The sequence below is a fragment of the Amblyomma maculatum genome, chromosome 2 (genome assembly GCF_055883805.1).
Source record: "Amblyomma maculatum isolate TAMU_Amacu chromosome 2, ASM5588380v1, whole genome shotgun sequence".
Taxonomy (NCBI): Eukaryota; Metazoa; Arthropoda; class Arachnida; order Ixodida; family Ixodidae; genus Amblyomma; species Amblyomma maculatum.
The window spans coordinates 84295432-84309951 of NC_139345.1; the positions used below are offsets into that span (position 1 = coordinate 84295432).

At 43.4% G+C, this 14520-nt stretch overlaps 1 protein-coding gene across 10 annotated transcripts in view; it reads right to left on the reverse strand.

Annotated features, from left to right (window-relative positions):
- The window catches only part of LOC146199172 (uncharacterized), a 210027-nt gene that overhangs the window by 20952 nt on the left and 174555 nt on the right, over positions 1-14520 (reverse strand). For all 10 annotated transcript variants that reach the window (XM_084594635.1, XM_084594630.1, XM_084594636.1 and 7 more), the window contains 13 exons: positions 13828-13967; positions 12666-12782; positions 11714-11969; positions 9868-10012; positions 9212-9388; positions 7295-7409; positions 5080-5270; positions 4317-4455; positions 3109-3313; positions 1502-1624; positions 1234-1420; positions 418-549; positions 223-306 (listed from right to left, as the gene is read on the reverse strand). In XM_084594635.1, the coding sequence (XP_084450761.1) occupies positions 223-306; positions 418-549; positions 1234-1420; positions 1502-1624; positions 3109-3313; positions 4317-4455; positions 5080-5270; positions 7295-7409; positions 9212-9388; positions 9868-10012; positions 11714-11969; positions 12666-12782; positions 13828-13967 (2011 nt within the window). The remainder of the gene's footprint in view (positions 1-222; positions 307-417; positions 550-1233; positions 1421-1501; positions 1625-3108; positions 3314-4316; positions 4456-5079; positions 5271-7294; positions 7410-9211; positions 9389-9867; positions 10013-11713; positions 11970-12665; positions 12783-13827; positions 13968-14520) is intronic.

Genomic DNA, 14520 nt, shown 5'->3' on the forward strand with positions numbered 1-14520 from the left:
TTTTATTGAAAAAGTGCTGAGCCACTTTCTTCTCTTTGCATATAACTCTCAGTTCCCTTATTTAGTTGAGACAAATTCCCATAAAAGCTGTGCAAGCTTTTGCACCATAACAAGCTCAATTTTTGACCCAAATGAACACTTTAAAACTTTTTTTTTTTCATTAAGATGCATAGATGAAGAATCGAATAAGGATAGCAGTAATAAACGGAAGCAAAATGTTACCGTTGGACATCTTTTTCCACTTCTTCTGGTGACATCAATGCCTTCAGATTGCCAAAGAAAGTCAGGTGCTCCTTTACAGTAAGCCTGGAAGAAAGCATTATGATCATCTATTGTCAGCATAGACCTTAAGGTGGTGCCAGGCTGGGATCTTTATTTGCTGTAGGAGAAAGAAAGAAAGCATAACTGCATACGTACTTTCCATACAGTGTATTGTATTGCGGACAGTAGCCCAAGTACTTTCTTATTTCCTTGGCCTCGCTGTTGATGTTCTTTCCATACACATACACTTCTCCAGATGTGGCCGAATGCTGCCCAGTCAGTACTTTTCTGTTGTCGAAGAAAGAGTGGTATGAGTAGTATTCAGTTTGTACATTCTGCTAAAAGACCTATTGTGTGCTATTTCTGACAGTGGTGCACCGTCAACTCTTTCAGGTGCCTTGCATTTCTTATCGCTGATATTTTTGTGTGTGTTCTATGGATGCGTCAAACAGCTAGTTGGTGAGGTTCTCAGTGCGGAAATTTAGCGGGCACTCTTTTTTATGCACGTAACAAAATGTTATTCAGGGTGTCACAGTGGTTTCACCCTGAGTGCCACCATGATTTGCCACATGTGTATTCAACTGATCGTGGGATTGTTTCTTTTTTTCTTTGAAAGGTGCAATGATGATGATCATGCAAAAAAATATTGTCATCACAATGGCAAAATCTATATCTACATGAGCATGTTAAAGGACATGCTACTAAGCTCATAATTTTAAGAAATGCTCTTTGTTGCATTCGCTAGTGAACATGAAAAAAGCCCATGAAACTTGAGCCCTGAATGTGAAAAAAAAAATTATTGCTGACAGCATACCTGCAGAAAATGTCGAAATTCATATTGTACATAACTTTGTACATACTGCTTGAAAAGGCTAAACATACTGCAATAAGATACCACCGAATTCTCATCGTACACAGCTGTGTACATACTGCCTGAAAACATTAAGCTTAGTGCAATAAGATGTCACTCACATTGTGCTAGTCTTTCCAGCACCATTTTGTCCAAGGAGTGTGTTGATATGGCCTTCTTCAAAATGGAGGGACAGATGAGAGACAGCTATGCGTTCTGTTGCTTTCCCACTGTTGTAAGCAACACACAAGTCTTGTACAGATATCCCAGTCGATGCCAACCGTACTTTGTCATTTGTGACGTAAGGAGCTGTAAGGGGTGGATGACAGTAGTCATGGTTAAAGCAATGTTTTTTTCTAAAAGAAGTCATAGCTTCTCTTCATGCTGTACCTTTCAGTAGCTGTGGCTTTATGCTGCTGTTCACTGAGTCTGGCAGGCGGTACTGTTTTGAAGCACTCGTTTTAGCAGAGAAGCAAGTCAGCAGCTTCCTTTGAGAGACTGATGCATTTTCACCTGGAATGAGTAGTATTGCTGTTATGACTAGTTATCGAAAATGGGGAAGCACTTTCTTGTTCATTGACCTCAGAGCAGCATTTAAAAAGTCATCAAACACTTGAAGATTTACTAATGCTGGCATTGCTTGTGCTGTTAGCAGGAGTGTTGGAACAGGAGAGCCGGCCCGCTCGTATGCAAGCGAATAGAGTAAAGGCTCGTTAACTTGAACTTCACGGAACCGGGAAGAAGAGAATCATCGAATGGCCTCGAAAATAACTGACAAGAACGATTTGCATGACGGTGAATTTACAGTATTTGCTCGCGTAACGACCACCTCGAATAATGAACCCACCCGCCGCTGAGAACTTGAAAAAAGAAAAGGCTTTCATTGTGCATCCCTCCGTTTCGAGCCTTGACAGTCCCATTCCACTGCGCATTCCTCAGCAGTGCGCCAAGATGCTGTGCAGCGGTAGTATTACAGTGTGTTTACCTTTTCACGCTAGCTCTATGGGGAAAAGAAAACACGAGGGGTGGTGGTGAGGGGGGGAGGGGGGGGGGCAACTGAGTGCTAGCGCTCGTCCAGTTGTGCGGGCACCGTCCACTGCCACACAGTCATTGAACGCGTGATAGTGCAAATGCCTTTTGAAGTGAACGGTGCTAAAGCCGGCGTCATGATCTTGACTGACCGCGTGCTTTCGTAGATGACTTACGGGTGGAAAGATAGACGACTGCCGCAAAAAAAAAAAAAAGTTTTCCCGCATAATTATTTGTATTTGAAGGGGGGGGGGGGGGAGGAGCCCGTAGCGCCCGTCCGACTCAGCCCTTCATGGGAGTTGGCTGGGATCGCGCTGACAGATACACTTATCCGCATTTCTGAATTTACGGGGGTCGAATCAACGAGTATTTAGTTGCACGCTTCAGAGGTTGCGCGGAAGACAAGAGCTGTACAGCTGTCGCTGCGACCGCCAACCCGTACCCTCCGGTGCCGCCGGCCGCCGTGCTGGTGTCACGGCACCATTTTCAATTAACGAGCTTTCACTGTTGCTGTAGTTATCAAATTGTTCATCCCTATGCCCCTAAGGCACCCGCAAAAGAAGCCACCGCGTTTCTTCTCCTGAAGTCATGTTTCAGCGGGAACTGGCGTCTTGTATGTTGGCTGGTTGGCTTTCTTTGATGCTTCGCCCGTTGCACCCAGGCACTGCAGTAAAGCAGTTGTGGCTGGTGACAACCGCTGTTTTTTCACGTCGCGAGCGCTCGTTAGCTTTTGTCTGGTTGATCACAAAATGTGTTATACGACCACAGTTTGTCAAAATTTTCGAACGCAAGTAACCAGGAAATCATGTTATCCGGTAACGTATTAACCGGGAGAAAATTTTGTAACTCTGTAGGAAATAATATACTGCCCGCGATTTTGAACGTATGAAACAGGAAATCGTATGGACCGGGAAGGTTTCAAAGAGGTTCTACTGTATAATGTGTATCCATAGATGTAGTTAACTTACCTAAAAAGAAGTTTGATGCTACGAGCCCCACAATAAAGTACACGAGACTGTCCACCGCCATGATGATGATGCAGTAGCCCAAGTTCATTGTGTCTCCTGGGACGGGGCTTTGCCAGAGGTAGTCCCATTGTACTCCAAGTCCCTGTTCCTCGAATCTGCTCACGTACAGGCAACCATAGCTGAAGGATGTTGACATGGAGAGGCACTGAAAATGTACAACAGTTTGTTAGTCAAGAAAATTTATCAGTCCCTATAGACAATCTGACAATCAATTAGTGCTTCCTTAATAACATCACTTTGGTTCAGTAACAAGAATTTTGTTATTGAGCTACAAAAACATGGCTTATGAAGTTATGAGTAATGCTTCACCCAACTTTGTTTTTCGTAGTCTGCAATGTGTACTTGTACACTAAATGCTGAACAAAACTTAAGCCAGGGCTTTGAAAACAATAGAGTACTGCAGCATTGTAGAATAATGAGACTAAAGCAGAAGCACAGGTGCAAGTATTTTTTGTTTGTTAGGAAATAATTAACTTCAATTAGATTCTGAAGAAACATATTCAAATAAGAAGTATATCACTCTTTCATCAGTCCTAATGAATATCAGATATATAATGTTATAATACTGTGCTAAAATTGGCACAGAGCTAAGAATGCCTGGATGTATATATAACACACCAAGTCACCTTAGAAAAGAATTGCTTGAAAGTGCATAGTTTTAATTACAGATGTAACTAACTTGGTGCCATCTCTAGAGCTTTCACAGTAAAGCTGTGAGTTCAAAAATTTGGTCATTGCTCGTTTTACCAATGTGTTACAGCTTATTGATTAAAATTTCACATTCATTCAGTGGCACACATAGTTACGTTAGCAAACTATTTGAGTTCTTCAATAGCAGAGTGTATTCTTAATGTGTGGCAGCTGCCCAGAGTGCATTGTTAGCTCAATGCATGTACAAGTACGCAACTGTTTTCGAATTAAAATGTTTACTCAAAAGGATTATGAAAGCAGGCTTTTTGAAAATTCTGCTTTTTTTTTCTTTCTATTTCATTCAATCTAAGCACTAATTCTTAATATCAGATTGGGGTGGCTTAGACCTTTCCCCGAAAACATTTTTTAAAGCTTGGCTGAAATAACGTTGTTTTAATCATATCAGACACCTTGAATAAGTGTACAACGGAAAGTTTGTCGCATGCTACTGTACTTACAAGCAAAAGCTTTTGCCAAAGTGAGAATGTTGCTTCCATGGACACAGCAATTACGAATGGCAGGAAACTGATCAGGAATCCCACTATTCCGGTCAATGAAGCCACGGTAGCTGACTGGAAGAATATGCTGACCATATAGCTGAGAAAAGAATAAAGATGTGATGTTAACACAACATAGGTAAACAGGTTTATTCATGCATGTAATATTCATAGGTTGTTTTTTCCAGCAGATTGCTTTTATTGACAGAGAAAGCCGAATAAAAATAGAAAGCAATTAAATATCCACTTAGCAGCACTGAGGAGAGTAATACAGCAAACCCATCATCCTCTGGGAAAACTTGGTTCACTGAGAAATCCACATTGACTATTTGTCAATAATTGAATGCATTATGTGTATAAGACCAATGTTCAAACAAACATAAGGCACATTTTGCAAGTTGCCAGTGAACTTGTCTATGCGCCACCTGAGAGATTTTGGTTCTTCTGGTGGGGCAAAACCTGGTCAAGGCCAAAAGGCCAAAGGTTTGCATTAATACAATGCTTAATTTTACTTTTATTTCCTTTTTAATTAAAAAAGCAGCACGAACGGGCTGAAACACAGAAAAAAGAGCGCCTGCACTGATTTTAGTTCCTAGTTTCGCTGGTCCTGTGTGCAATGCTTTTTCCAAATTTTGAATCTGTACTAACTCAAGCAACTTGCAGTCTTTGTGCTCTGTTCTACATTGGAATGAGCTTGACTGTGGTAGTCACTAGAAAGACTCACCAGAACATGAGCACCGAAAGTGCAAAAGTGCCGTAAAAAATGAAGAGAAGCAGTGGGCTGCTGTATGGCAATATTCCTCCGTAGCACAAAATCACAGTTGTGCACGCTACAATGCCGATGGATATGGAGACACCGATCAGGAACCATGCACTCCAGTCGATCCAAGGCTTTAAACCCATGACATGCATGATCTGAAAGAGGGCAACAAAAATGAGATTATAACGTTTGTGAGGAACTGCAGGACCCATACTTATCAGAACACAAAGTTCTCAAGCCACTTCAGACATGCTCAGACAGATATCCAGGCCATAAAGTCTTTCTTTTGTATTTTCACGAAATAGCTGAGTGATCACGGTACTCGGTACTATGAATTTTCAACGCTGCTTCTGATGTGTTTAGATTTCGCAATTAATTAGGGATAAAACAATTTGAGGCATGCATATGTGCAGTAATAGACCACTCATATTTCCCGCGCATGCTTATTCTTTGATTGGCCGCTGCCAGCTTGCGAGAGTATGGCGAGGGTGGAGGAACGTGACCACGCTCTGTTTGCAGCGGGTGCTGCCAGCTGCCAGCGCGCGGGGCGTTTCGCAGCACTCGCCGCAAACGGAACGTGGCCGCTTTCCTCCACTCTCGTCATATATCCTTTTCATCCTCTGTAACCGGTTGATTACCGCAGCATCTCCTGCGCTCTATCCGCCGGTTAGTTACGCCGATAACACCGACTCTAAACCCAAGGAACAGGCGCCTAGCAGCTGTGCAATAAAACTGCAGATAATGATCGCTGCTGATAATGGTCACCATCACCCCTCGCGCGCACTCCGGTGCACCCTCTAGAAGTCTTACACCCGCCGTAATTAAACCCTCATAGCATCGAAACACTTAGCAGGACCGCCTACGTGTATAAAGGTGTAAGGGCAAAAGCTCGTTTCCTCCCGTGGCGCGCGCCATCACGCCAATGGTAGCGCAATTGCATTTGTACTCTTTCTACTTCTCTGACGGCGCCGCCCCACTCCTCCTCTTCTGATAACACCTACTGCACTAGGCCACATGGTGTAGTGGGGCGATTAAGGCATATTTGGAAGCACATATGTCGGTTCGAATCCCTGTCTCTTAACTAGACTAGCATATGAATGACTAATTGACAGCGAATCGGTATGAGACCATGTGTCCGGATGGCTGCACAGAGAACGGATGCGTCACAAATTTTGATATGAGAGAGGGGAAATTTGGCGCCACCTGTAGGTCGGTTAGTGATGCCTTACGAGCGAATGGCACACCTGCAGAGACAACGAGGGAAAAAGAAAAATGCCTTGCCACATGAATATCTGTTGACCGTCGTCCCACTCGTCGCATAGGTGAATCGACAACGGTTGAAGTCACATTTATTTTAGATAGCGAGACACGACGGGATTTTTTTGCCGCGGCTGCGGACACTTCCTGTCGATGCCACTTATGAGCCAAGTCATGCTTTCGCCTTAAACAGTAGCGGCAAAATCAAAGACGCAAAATAAGGCAACCAAAGCAGTGCGAAAGCCAGAAGCCCGCAGCACCGCCCCATCAGCTTACCCGATCATGTCAAAATATTTTGTATGCGTCACGTGATCGCGTCCTAATCTGAGAATTCACATCATTCAGCTGTTAAAACCGAAACTATACTGAAGGAGATACTTACTATTCAATCGTTTGCCATCTTCGGGCAAACTTTAATTATCCTTATTCTCTCACCCGCCATTTAACAGGAAATGCACCCCGAAATAGCTGCTCCGCGTTTTCACGTCAGTTGTAGTCGGAGTGCGGCAGCGGACACGAACATGGGCAGCGCTTCAAGTTTTGTGCGCGAAAGATATCGTAAAATCAGCGACAGTGGTGGAAATGACAGCCGATGTCTCGGCTGAGCCCAAGTGACATTCTGGCTGCTGTCATCAGACTTTGAAAGGAAAGTAACAGCGTGAAACAAACATTGAGAGACGACGGTATAATTACGTCTCTTAAATGAATGTATAAAATTAAAAATGCCAAACATATGCTGCGTCTGATTTGTGACACAGGTGATGAAATTTCCAGAGCCCTCCACTACGGCGACTCTCATAGCGTTAGTCGCTTAGGGACGTTAAACCCCACAAACCAAACTAAACCATAATTCGTGACACTACTCGAAAGAAAGTTTTGAAGTGGTGGTATCAGACAATGCGTACGATGTGCATGTACTTACTTCTTCCAAATGCAGTTCTTTTGGCAGTACCCTTTCTCGCACGAAGAATGCCACCAGGAAAATCCAGGCGAGCGTGAATACCAACGGCAGCATTGACTTGATGTAATATCCCACCCTGTGGAGATGAGCATTTCTTTTGTCAGCCTCGTTATGAAGCGTGCAAACGAAAACAAAAATACGCAGATGCGTTACCAATTAACATGCTTAAAAGTGGGCGCAGATTGCGCGCATGACTATAGAATCAAAGTTGTTCAATATTTTCTAAGCTTTGTAACGCACAACATTTATGAATTATCAGCTCTGATTTTACATGCTCTGTTTTATCTCCCGGTCAGTACAGTATATTAAATGCATGAATTCAACAACAATGGAGAGGCCTATATGTAGTAGTTTGAGCCTCCACCTCTTGCGAGGTAGGTGAGGGGTTCGATTCCCGGTGCCGCCAGTGGTGATAGAATGGGCTGGAAGATTTTCCCCGGCCTGGGGCTCGGCTCCTTCGGACTGAGGTGCTTGAGAAATGGGTATCTGACCCAAGCTTGAGTAGAAGAAAAACGGCATCCACAGCTGCCGTTGGGCCGTTGCAATACACCGCCATGACGTTCAAATGTTTCTCGCCTCGGCCACTCGACTGAGCTCATGTGGCGATATACATCTTTAAAATTAATTTTAGTATCATGCTAAAGGATGATCTATTATTGCTGCGTTTTATTCAACGAAACATTTATGAACTGCATTATCTCAAGAGTCAGATATTGTGCCTTTTCTACCGCGTCGACACCTACGCAAATCTAAGTCCCCATTAACCTATCGGCAGCAGAAAAAGCGAAAATCTTAAGGCGCAACTAACTTGAAATTTTTCGTCACGGTGCACCCATTTTATCCACAGCGCGAAGCTTTGGGTTTGGGGCGCCAAGAAATCTCCTCGTACAGCGTTTAGAAAGCGTATCTCACGCGCGAATACCGATTAGAAAAAATGGCTAGGCTTTTACCAGAAGCACTCGCCAGCTTCGCCATGGCACCCATTGTTCTTTGTACCATGCAGTCCTTGCATTTACCCAAAATAAATTGGCCACCGATACATATTTTTCATCGCAAAGATTGTCGCTTGGCGCCCCATCCCATTCTCATGAAATTCACCTTCGCACTGAGCTGAAAACTTCAGATAGGCTAGAGTTCTTTAGCTCAGGCATAGAGGGCTTACAAGCCTCATAGGAGCTAATTATACAAATAGAATAACTAAAATGCCGGAATCATTCTGTATACAGAATCTCTCTGTAATTTCTGGAACCGTAGGTTCCGAATTTGGACGAATTCAGGATTTAATTGATTTTATTCCAGAAATTGTTACTTGTTCACATGTATAGTGCCATTATCCTTCTACCTGATGACAACACCACTACCATCACATATCTCCAGGCTATGTGTGCTTAGAGCTGCATCTTTACAACGAAAATTGCTATAGGATGGGTCTATCCAATTTACCTGGAATCTACAGCTTCAGCCGTAAGTTTTTAATTACTAAGTGAATGAAATTATTTTCAAGCAATTTAATTTACCAACTTGAAATGAAATCATTGTTTGATTAAATACGCACTACCTGCCACGATTGGTATGTGGATGCCCAGGCTGCACAAACCACCAGCTCGATATGTTGGCACTGCCAAGATACTCCAGTATCGGGCCGGTGGTTAGTGCTGCCTGGGCGAAGGAGGTCTTGACGTGGGCGGAAGAGTGCGCTACCGTTGCCGTGGGGACAAATAGGTGGCTGGATACCGTGGGACGTGGAGGACCAATAATCTAATGCCAGTCGACTTTCGCTGATTAATGCGCTAAGCCGGTAACCGATAGCTCTACAACTTTATTATCTTTCTTTTCCCTAGACAAAGAGCCTAACAAAGACATAACGTGAGTGCTTACGTGTCCTTCAAGTAGCAGGGGTAAGGGAATTGCTGCAGATAGCTGGCAGGAAACTTGAACGAGCTTCCCACATGCAGTCTTGTGATCGCCGTGTCTATGAGCTCTTGAAAATGTGCGAAGCCCCGTAGGTACCGCATGTCGTCCAAGAAATCGTCGTTTGCACCTGGCTGCCAAAACCTGCAGACAGGAATTTTTTTTTTCATCATCTCATAAACATTCTGCTCTGCAATGCAGCTGTGTTATGGAAGCCGTAAAAAGCAAAACAAAAACAAACAAACAAACAAAAAACGGCTATCATGCATACGACACCAAGTTTCTTTTTTTACTTAGATTTTCTTTCCCGTGCACCACAAAACATTTATTAATGTTTGGCATTCATTTCTACGAGACCCTTTTGCTTTTCGCGACCAAAACTTTCACTTGTGTTTCAGTTGTAGCCGTCTTTCTTTTTCCTTTTTTTTTTTGTTCAAAACGCTGTTGTTCCGTAAGCGTACACGTACGCTCTTCACCTCATAGGCTTTACTGCACCGCGTTTAGTTCGTGCATCGCACTGCGTACTTTACTTTTTGTTAACGTTTATGTTTTTACTTTTATGCCTCTACGAGATGGCGATGTCCCTAAGCCTCTTGTTTATATCCATATTTCGTTTCACCAACCTGGATTTCACCGTCTTTGTGAGAGGCACGTTGTCGATGTCCATCCTTATCTTGTATTGAACATCTGGCGGTAGGAAGGAATCCACCGTGGATCTCTTCTTCGAGTGCGCATCGCCAGCCGTGTGTAGGTTCAGGAAAACAACGGCTGCGTAGAAGTCAAGTCCGATGCCGTTATGCCAAGCAGATAATATGGATTGAGGGACTATTATGACCAAGCGTAATGACCTTGCAAGATGCGCGCTTTAGACGAAAATTTCCAATAATAATGAGAACATATTATTTTTTCAATACCTTCGTAGAAAGTTTATCCAGCATGCTTGCTCGCAGGTTTTGTTGCGAAAGCAACAGCTACGCCGTGAAGAGGCGTAGCTACGGTCTCCTTATAAAAAAACCAGCCTGCCATGACATTTGAATTCACGTTACCCCTATGCCACTGGCAGGAGCTGCCAACTTGGTTCACTCCTTTCATATGGGAGGGTGATATCAGAATATGCCTGCCAGAACACTTTGCATTCTCGTTACCCCTACGTCACGCAGGCATGTCTATACGGCTCGGTTGTAACGTGACTTTATATGTGGGCTGGTAGCTTACACTCTCACGTCCCAGGATGAGCTTAAGTGTCCCCAATAATGTAGCACCTCACACTGATAAGGCGTAATAAGGGAATAATGTAGCAGGCAAAAGAAGCTTCCGCCTTTACTTTCACAATTCATTTAAGGTTAACCAGAGATAAACCATAACTAATTTTTTTTTTTTTACACATGAAAGCTCGCACAACCTGTACTAACGCAACGAGACTTACTTTTTAAGTACAGTGAAAGCAAAGAAGTGAATTTCACAAATGTTACTGCACCAAACAAATTTTGCGCGGTTTGATTGTCGCAAGCAATCGCATCCGTATGCATGGCATCACACAGCGGAGTCGCTCCCGTTCGTTAATGTGAAAGACAATCACCGCCCTAGGCAGTGAATGTAAACAGCCTTCACAACGTGGAGATGATAGAGGTAACGTATACAGCCTCGATCACAAGGACTTGTTTTTCAGCTGTTTAATGGAACACGAGAATTCCTTGTAATAAGACATACATTTAGTTTGAAGGAAATAAAAAATTACACAGGATAAAGCCTTCAGATTGATCATTTTTGTGCTTATTAGTCGTTCTTTCTTTCTTTCTTTCTTTTTTTTTTTTTTTTTTTTTGCAGCGTTTTCAGCGGGATTTTTACTTTCGTTCAAAACGTCTCCTAGGCATAGACAGTGCGCTGTTTCAGGCAGGAAAGGGCCTTAACTAGTTCTAACAGTGAAACTAGTTTGTGCTAGAGGGCGGGGGAAGGGGGAGGGGGGCTCCAGTAATTGTTGTGAATTATTGATCAAGCTCGTACAAGGAACATGCAACCCTGTGAGTTAGCGACAGATTAAACGTTCACGTAACAAACCAGTGTAGTACATGGTTGCTTTGGCGCATGAGCGGAAGTAATAAATATTGCTACGAATAAGAAGTCGAAGAAGTGGGCCATGCCGTGGGATAGAGCGTTTGCACCAGGCCCACTGGCCATCAAAGCACGTCTCATCAGTACGTTATAATGTTCTGTTTCTGTCATTATGTCGCGATGTTCCTTTGCTTGCCACCACGTAAAGTTATACAGTTTCTCATGATGTAGTTTAGCAAGTTTTGTCTACGACGAGAAGGTCGGCTTAGGTTTGCGTCATACTCAACTCAAGACATGCATACATCCTTCACTAGGTTTTAATTTCGACAAATACTTTTTTTTTCCTCAGTATGATATGAGACTTCATATTGATAATGCACAAAAGACACGAAATAAAGATGTTCAGGTGTGACTTGCCCATTATGAACTGTCTCCGTTCACTCAGATGCATTGCAGCTTTCACCAGGTCCTCTTCGTTATCCTGCGGTCTGAACCTGTCGAGCTCAAAACACGTGGAAATGCTTCCGACAAGCTGCACGAGGTCTAGCAGTCCACCCAGGTCTCCGAATTCGTGACGCAGGTCTTCAACACTGAGGTCCGTCAGAAACGCAAATACATCATTGCCTAGCATGTTCTTGGCAAGGGGTTGAAGGCTTTTCGACGAAATCAGCTCCTGCAGAGATTAAATTTTATTAGATGTTTTTCTTTTTTGCTGGAGCTTCCTTCTTGCATTTAAATGATTTAGACGCTCTAAACATATTTTAGTCGTCCTTGTTACTGAAGCACGTAATAAAGTAAGATTCAAGTAGTCCACCCCCCCCCCCCCCCCCCCCCCCCCCCACCCTCTTATATAATATATGCAGGCAATGACGACAGTTACCACTACAATACCGACGGTCGCTCTTTAACACTGTGCTTTATGAAGCTCTCAGCTATGTAATTGTCAAAATAGAAAGTGTTGTCTTCGGATCTGGAAACAGCCGCGCCACCAGAGGAAGCGCAAAAAAATGCTAAAGGTTGCCCAGAATATGTAAAAGAAGAGTTGCCCGTGGCTGACGGCAGCTGATGCAATAACTCCTAGGGGCACCTACGTTTGACAAAATTCAAACGTTGGCCGTGAGTTGTTCCCGGATTTCGAAGCAAAATTTGTACGTTCTGTTAAATATCTCTGGCGCCCAAAGCACCAGCCATTTCCGAACCTAGAGCTTAAAACATGAGTTAAACTAGAGAAACATGGCGTGCGCACCCGCATACGCGCGAGTGATCGAATGTCACGCACGATCATGCGAAGTAAATATGAAAAAAGAGAGGAATGGCTCGTCGGGGGCAGTTTAGAGAAAAACGCGAGAAGCTATGATTTGGTACTCACCTTCAGCTTGGTCACAGGTCCATCCTGCTTAGTTAGAAATGTCAGCCCTATAGTTCCTTCGCTCCATGCATGAAGTGCATCGATTATCACTGACATAGAGTCGAACGTCTTGTTTACCTGGAAATATAAACCAATATAATGCTGAAGAACATGTTATAATGTGCGCACCGAAATACCTTTCATGTTTTGTAAAGTTGGCTCTGTTGCAAGCTTATAACGGCTGCGGTGAAGCACGCTTTACAGGCTGCTGTACGATATTGGGGACTAACGTTTCTCCGTTTCCCTTGACCACCAAAACAGACAATATATATATGAAGTGTATCGATTATCACTGACATAGAGTCGAACGTCTTGTTTACCTGGAAATATAAACCAATATAACGCTGAAGAACATGTTATAATGTGCGCACCGAAATACCTTTCATGTTTTGTAAAGTTGGCTCTGTTGCAAGCTTATAATAGCTGCGGTGAAGCACGCTTTACAGGCTGCTGTTTGACATTGGGGCTAACGTTTCTCAGTTTCCCTTGACCACCAAAACAGACTCACTCTCTCTCTCTCTCTCTCTCTCTCTCTCTCTCTCTCTCTCTATATATATATATATATATATATATATATATATATATATATATATATATCTTTTTTTTTCGAAAATTCTCAGCAAGACGTAAGGGTGAAAAAAAAAGCAGCGCAGCGCTTGGTGCACTTTGTGACTCAACTAAGCACCCACTTTGCCATTCATTACTCCGATGTTAGGTAAACAGCAAAAAGATGCGAAGACGATCCGGGGAACATGTGATCTCGAGATTTCACTTTCTGTCCTTTATTATATATTGCAGCTCCCGTACTTAATTTATTTTGCGCAATAAGTAAATAATGTATAAGCTTCTTACTTGCGGTATTCATAAATAAAGCCCCTGCTTTTACCCGGCCCAGCTGACGGTTTTTCGCTGCAGAAGACACAGACCCATTGTACGAGCGCCTTTCCAGCGGCGTAGCACTGCCTGCGCCGGCGCACAGGGCGGGGGGATAATCGAGCTTGGTCGACTAAACTCGACGGCGCGTCCATTCACATTGCTATTTTTTTTTTTTTGGCGCGCGGCACGAACACTACAATTCTCTACTGCTGTGACATCCGAACTAAGTAATGCTGAAATTGCGTACCTCTTGCATGATTTGAAAAGCAGCTGGTGATCTCGGCGAATAAAGTATCTGACCACGAAGGATAGGCTTGAGAAAACCCCATATGATGGGTCCGCCAGACATTCTCATGACCTGTTCGTAGCCACGACGGCAGAATCGATCTGTTGAAAAAGTGCGTCACATATTTGCTTCAGATGAAGAGATTCATTCCGCACTACTAAACGCACACACTAGATGACATTATGCATGAAGTGCTATCAGTTAAAACATAATATTCTGTGTATGAAAGCTGGCATACGTGAACTGCTTCTGATAAGTCGTGGTACTATCTGAGACATATTCCTCACTAATTACTAAGCTTAGATAGCAAGAAAACTTTCTAATTAAGCGCCTCTTCACGAAGCGGTTTCTTTGATTAAGATTTTTTGGATCGATCAAACTTAAGAAACATTGAGGGACATTTAATTACATTACGTTTTAAGAATCATTGATGTATTTTATGCGGCTTACTACGTGTCTTTGTCATCCTTTTCATGATTTTATGCAGCTTGCTATGTGTATCATGTCCACCGCGCCTGGCAACACTTCGTTCGCGAGCGGACCAACAGCGGTACGCAAGTTTTCTGCCGCCAGATTTGTTGGCGTGCCGGCTCAGGCGGAGTTGCGCCGCATGTTGGCAACTCCTCGCTTGCTCACATGGCCTGAGGGCGTCAT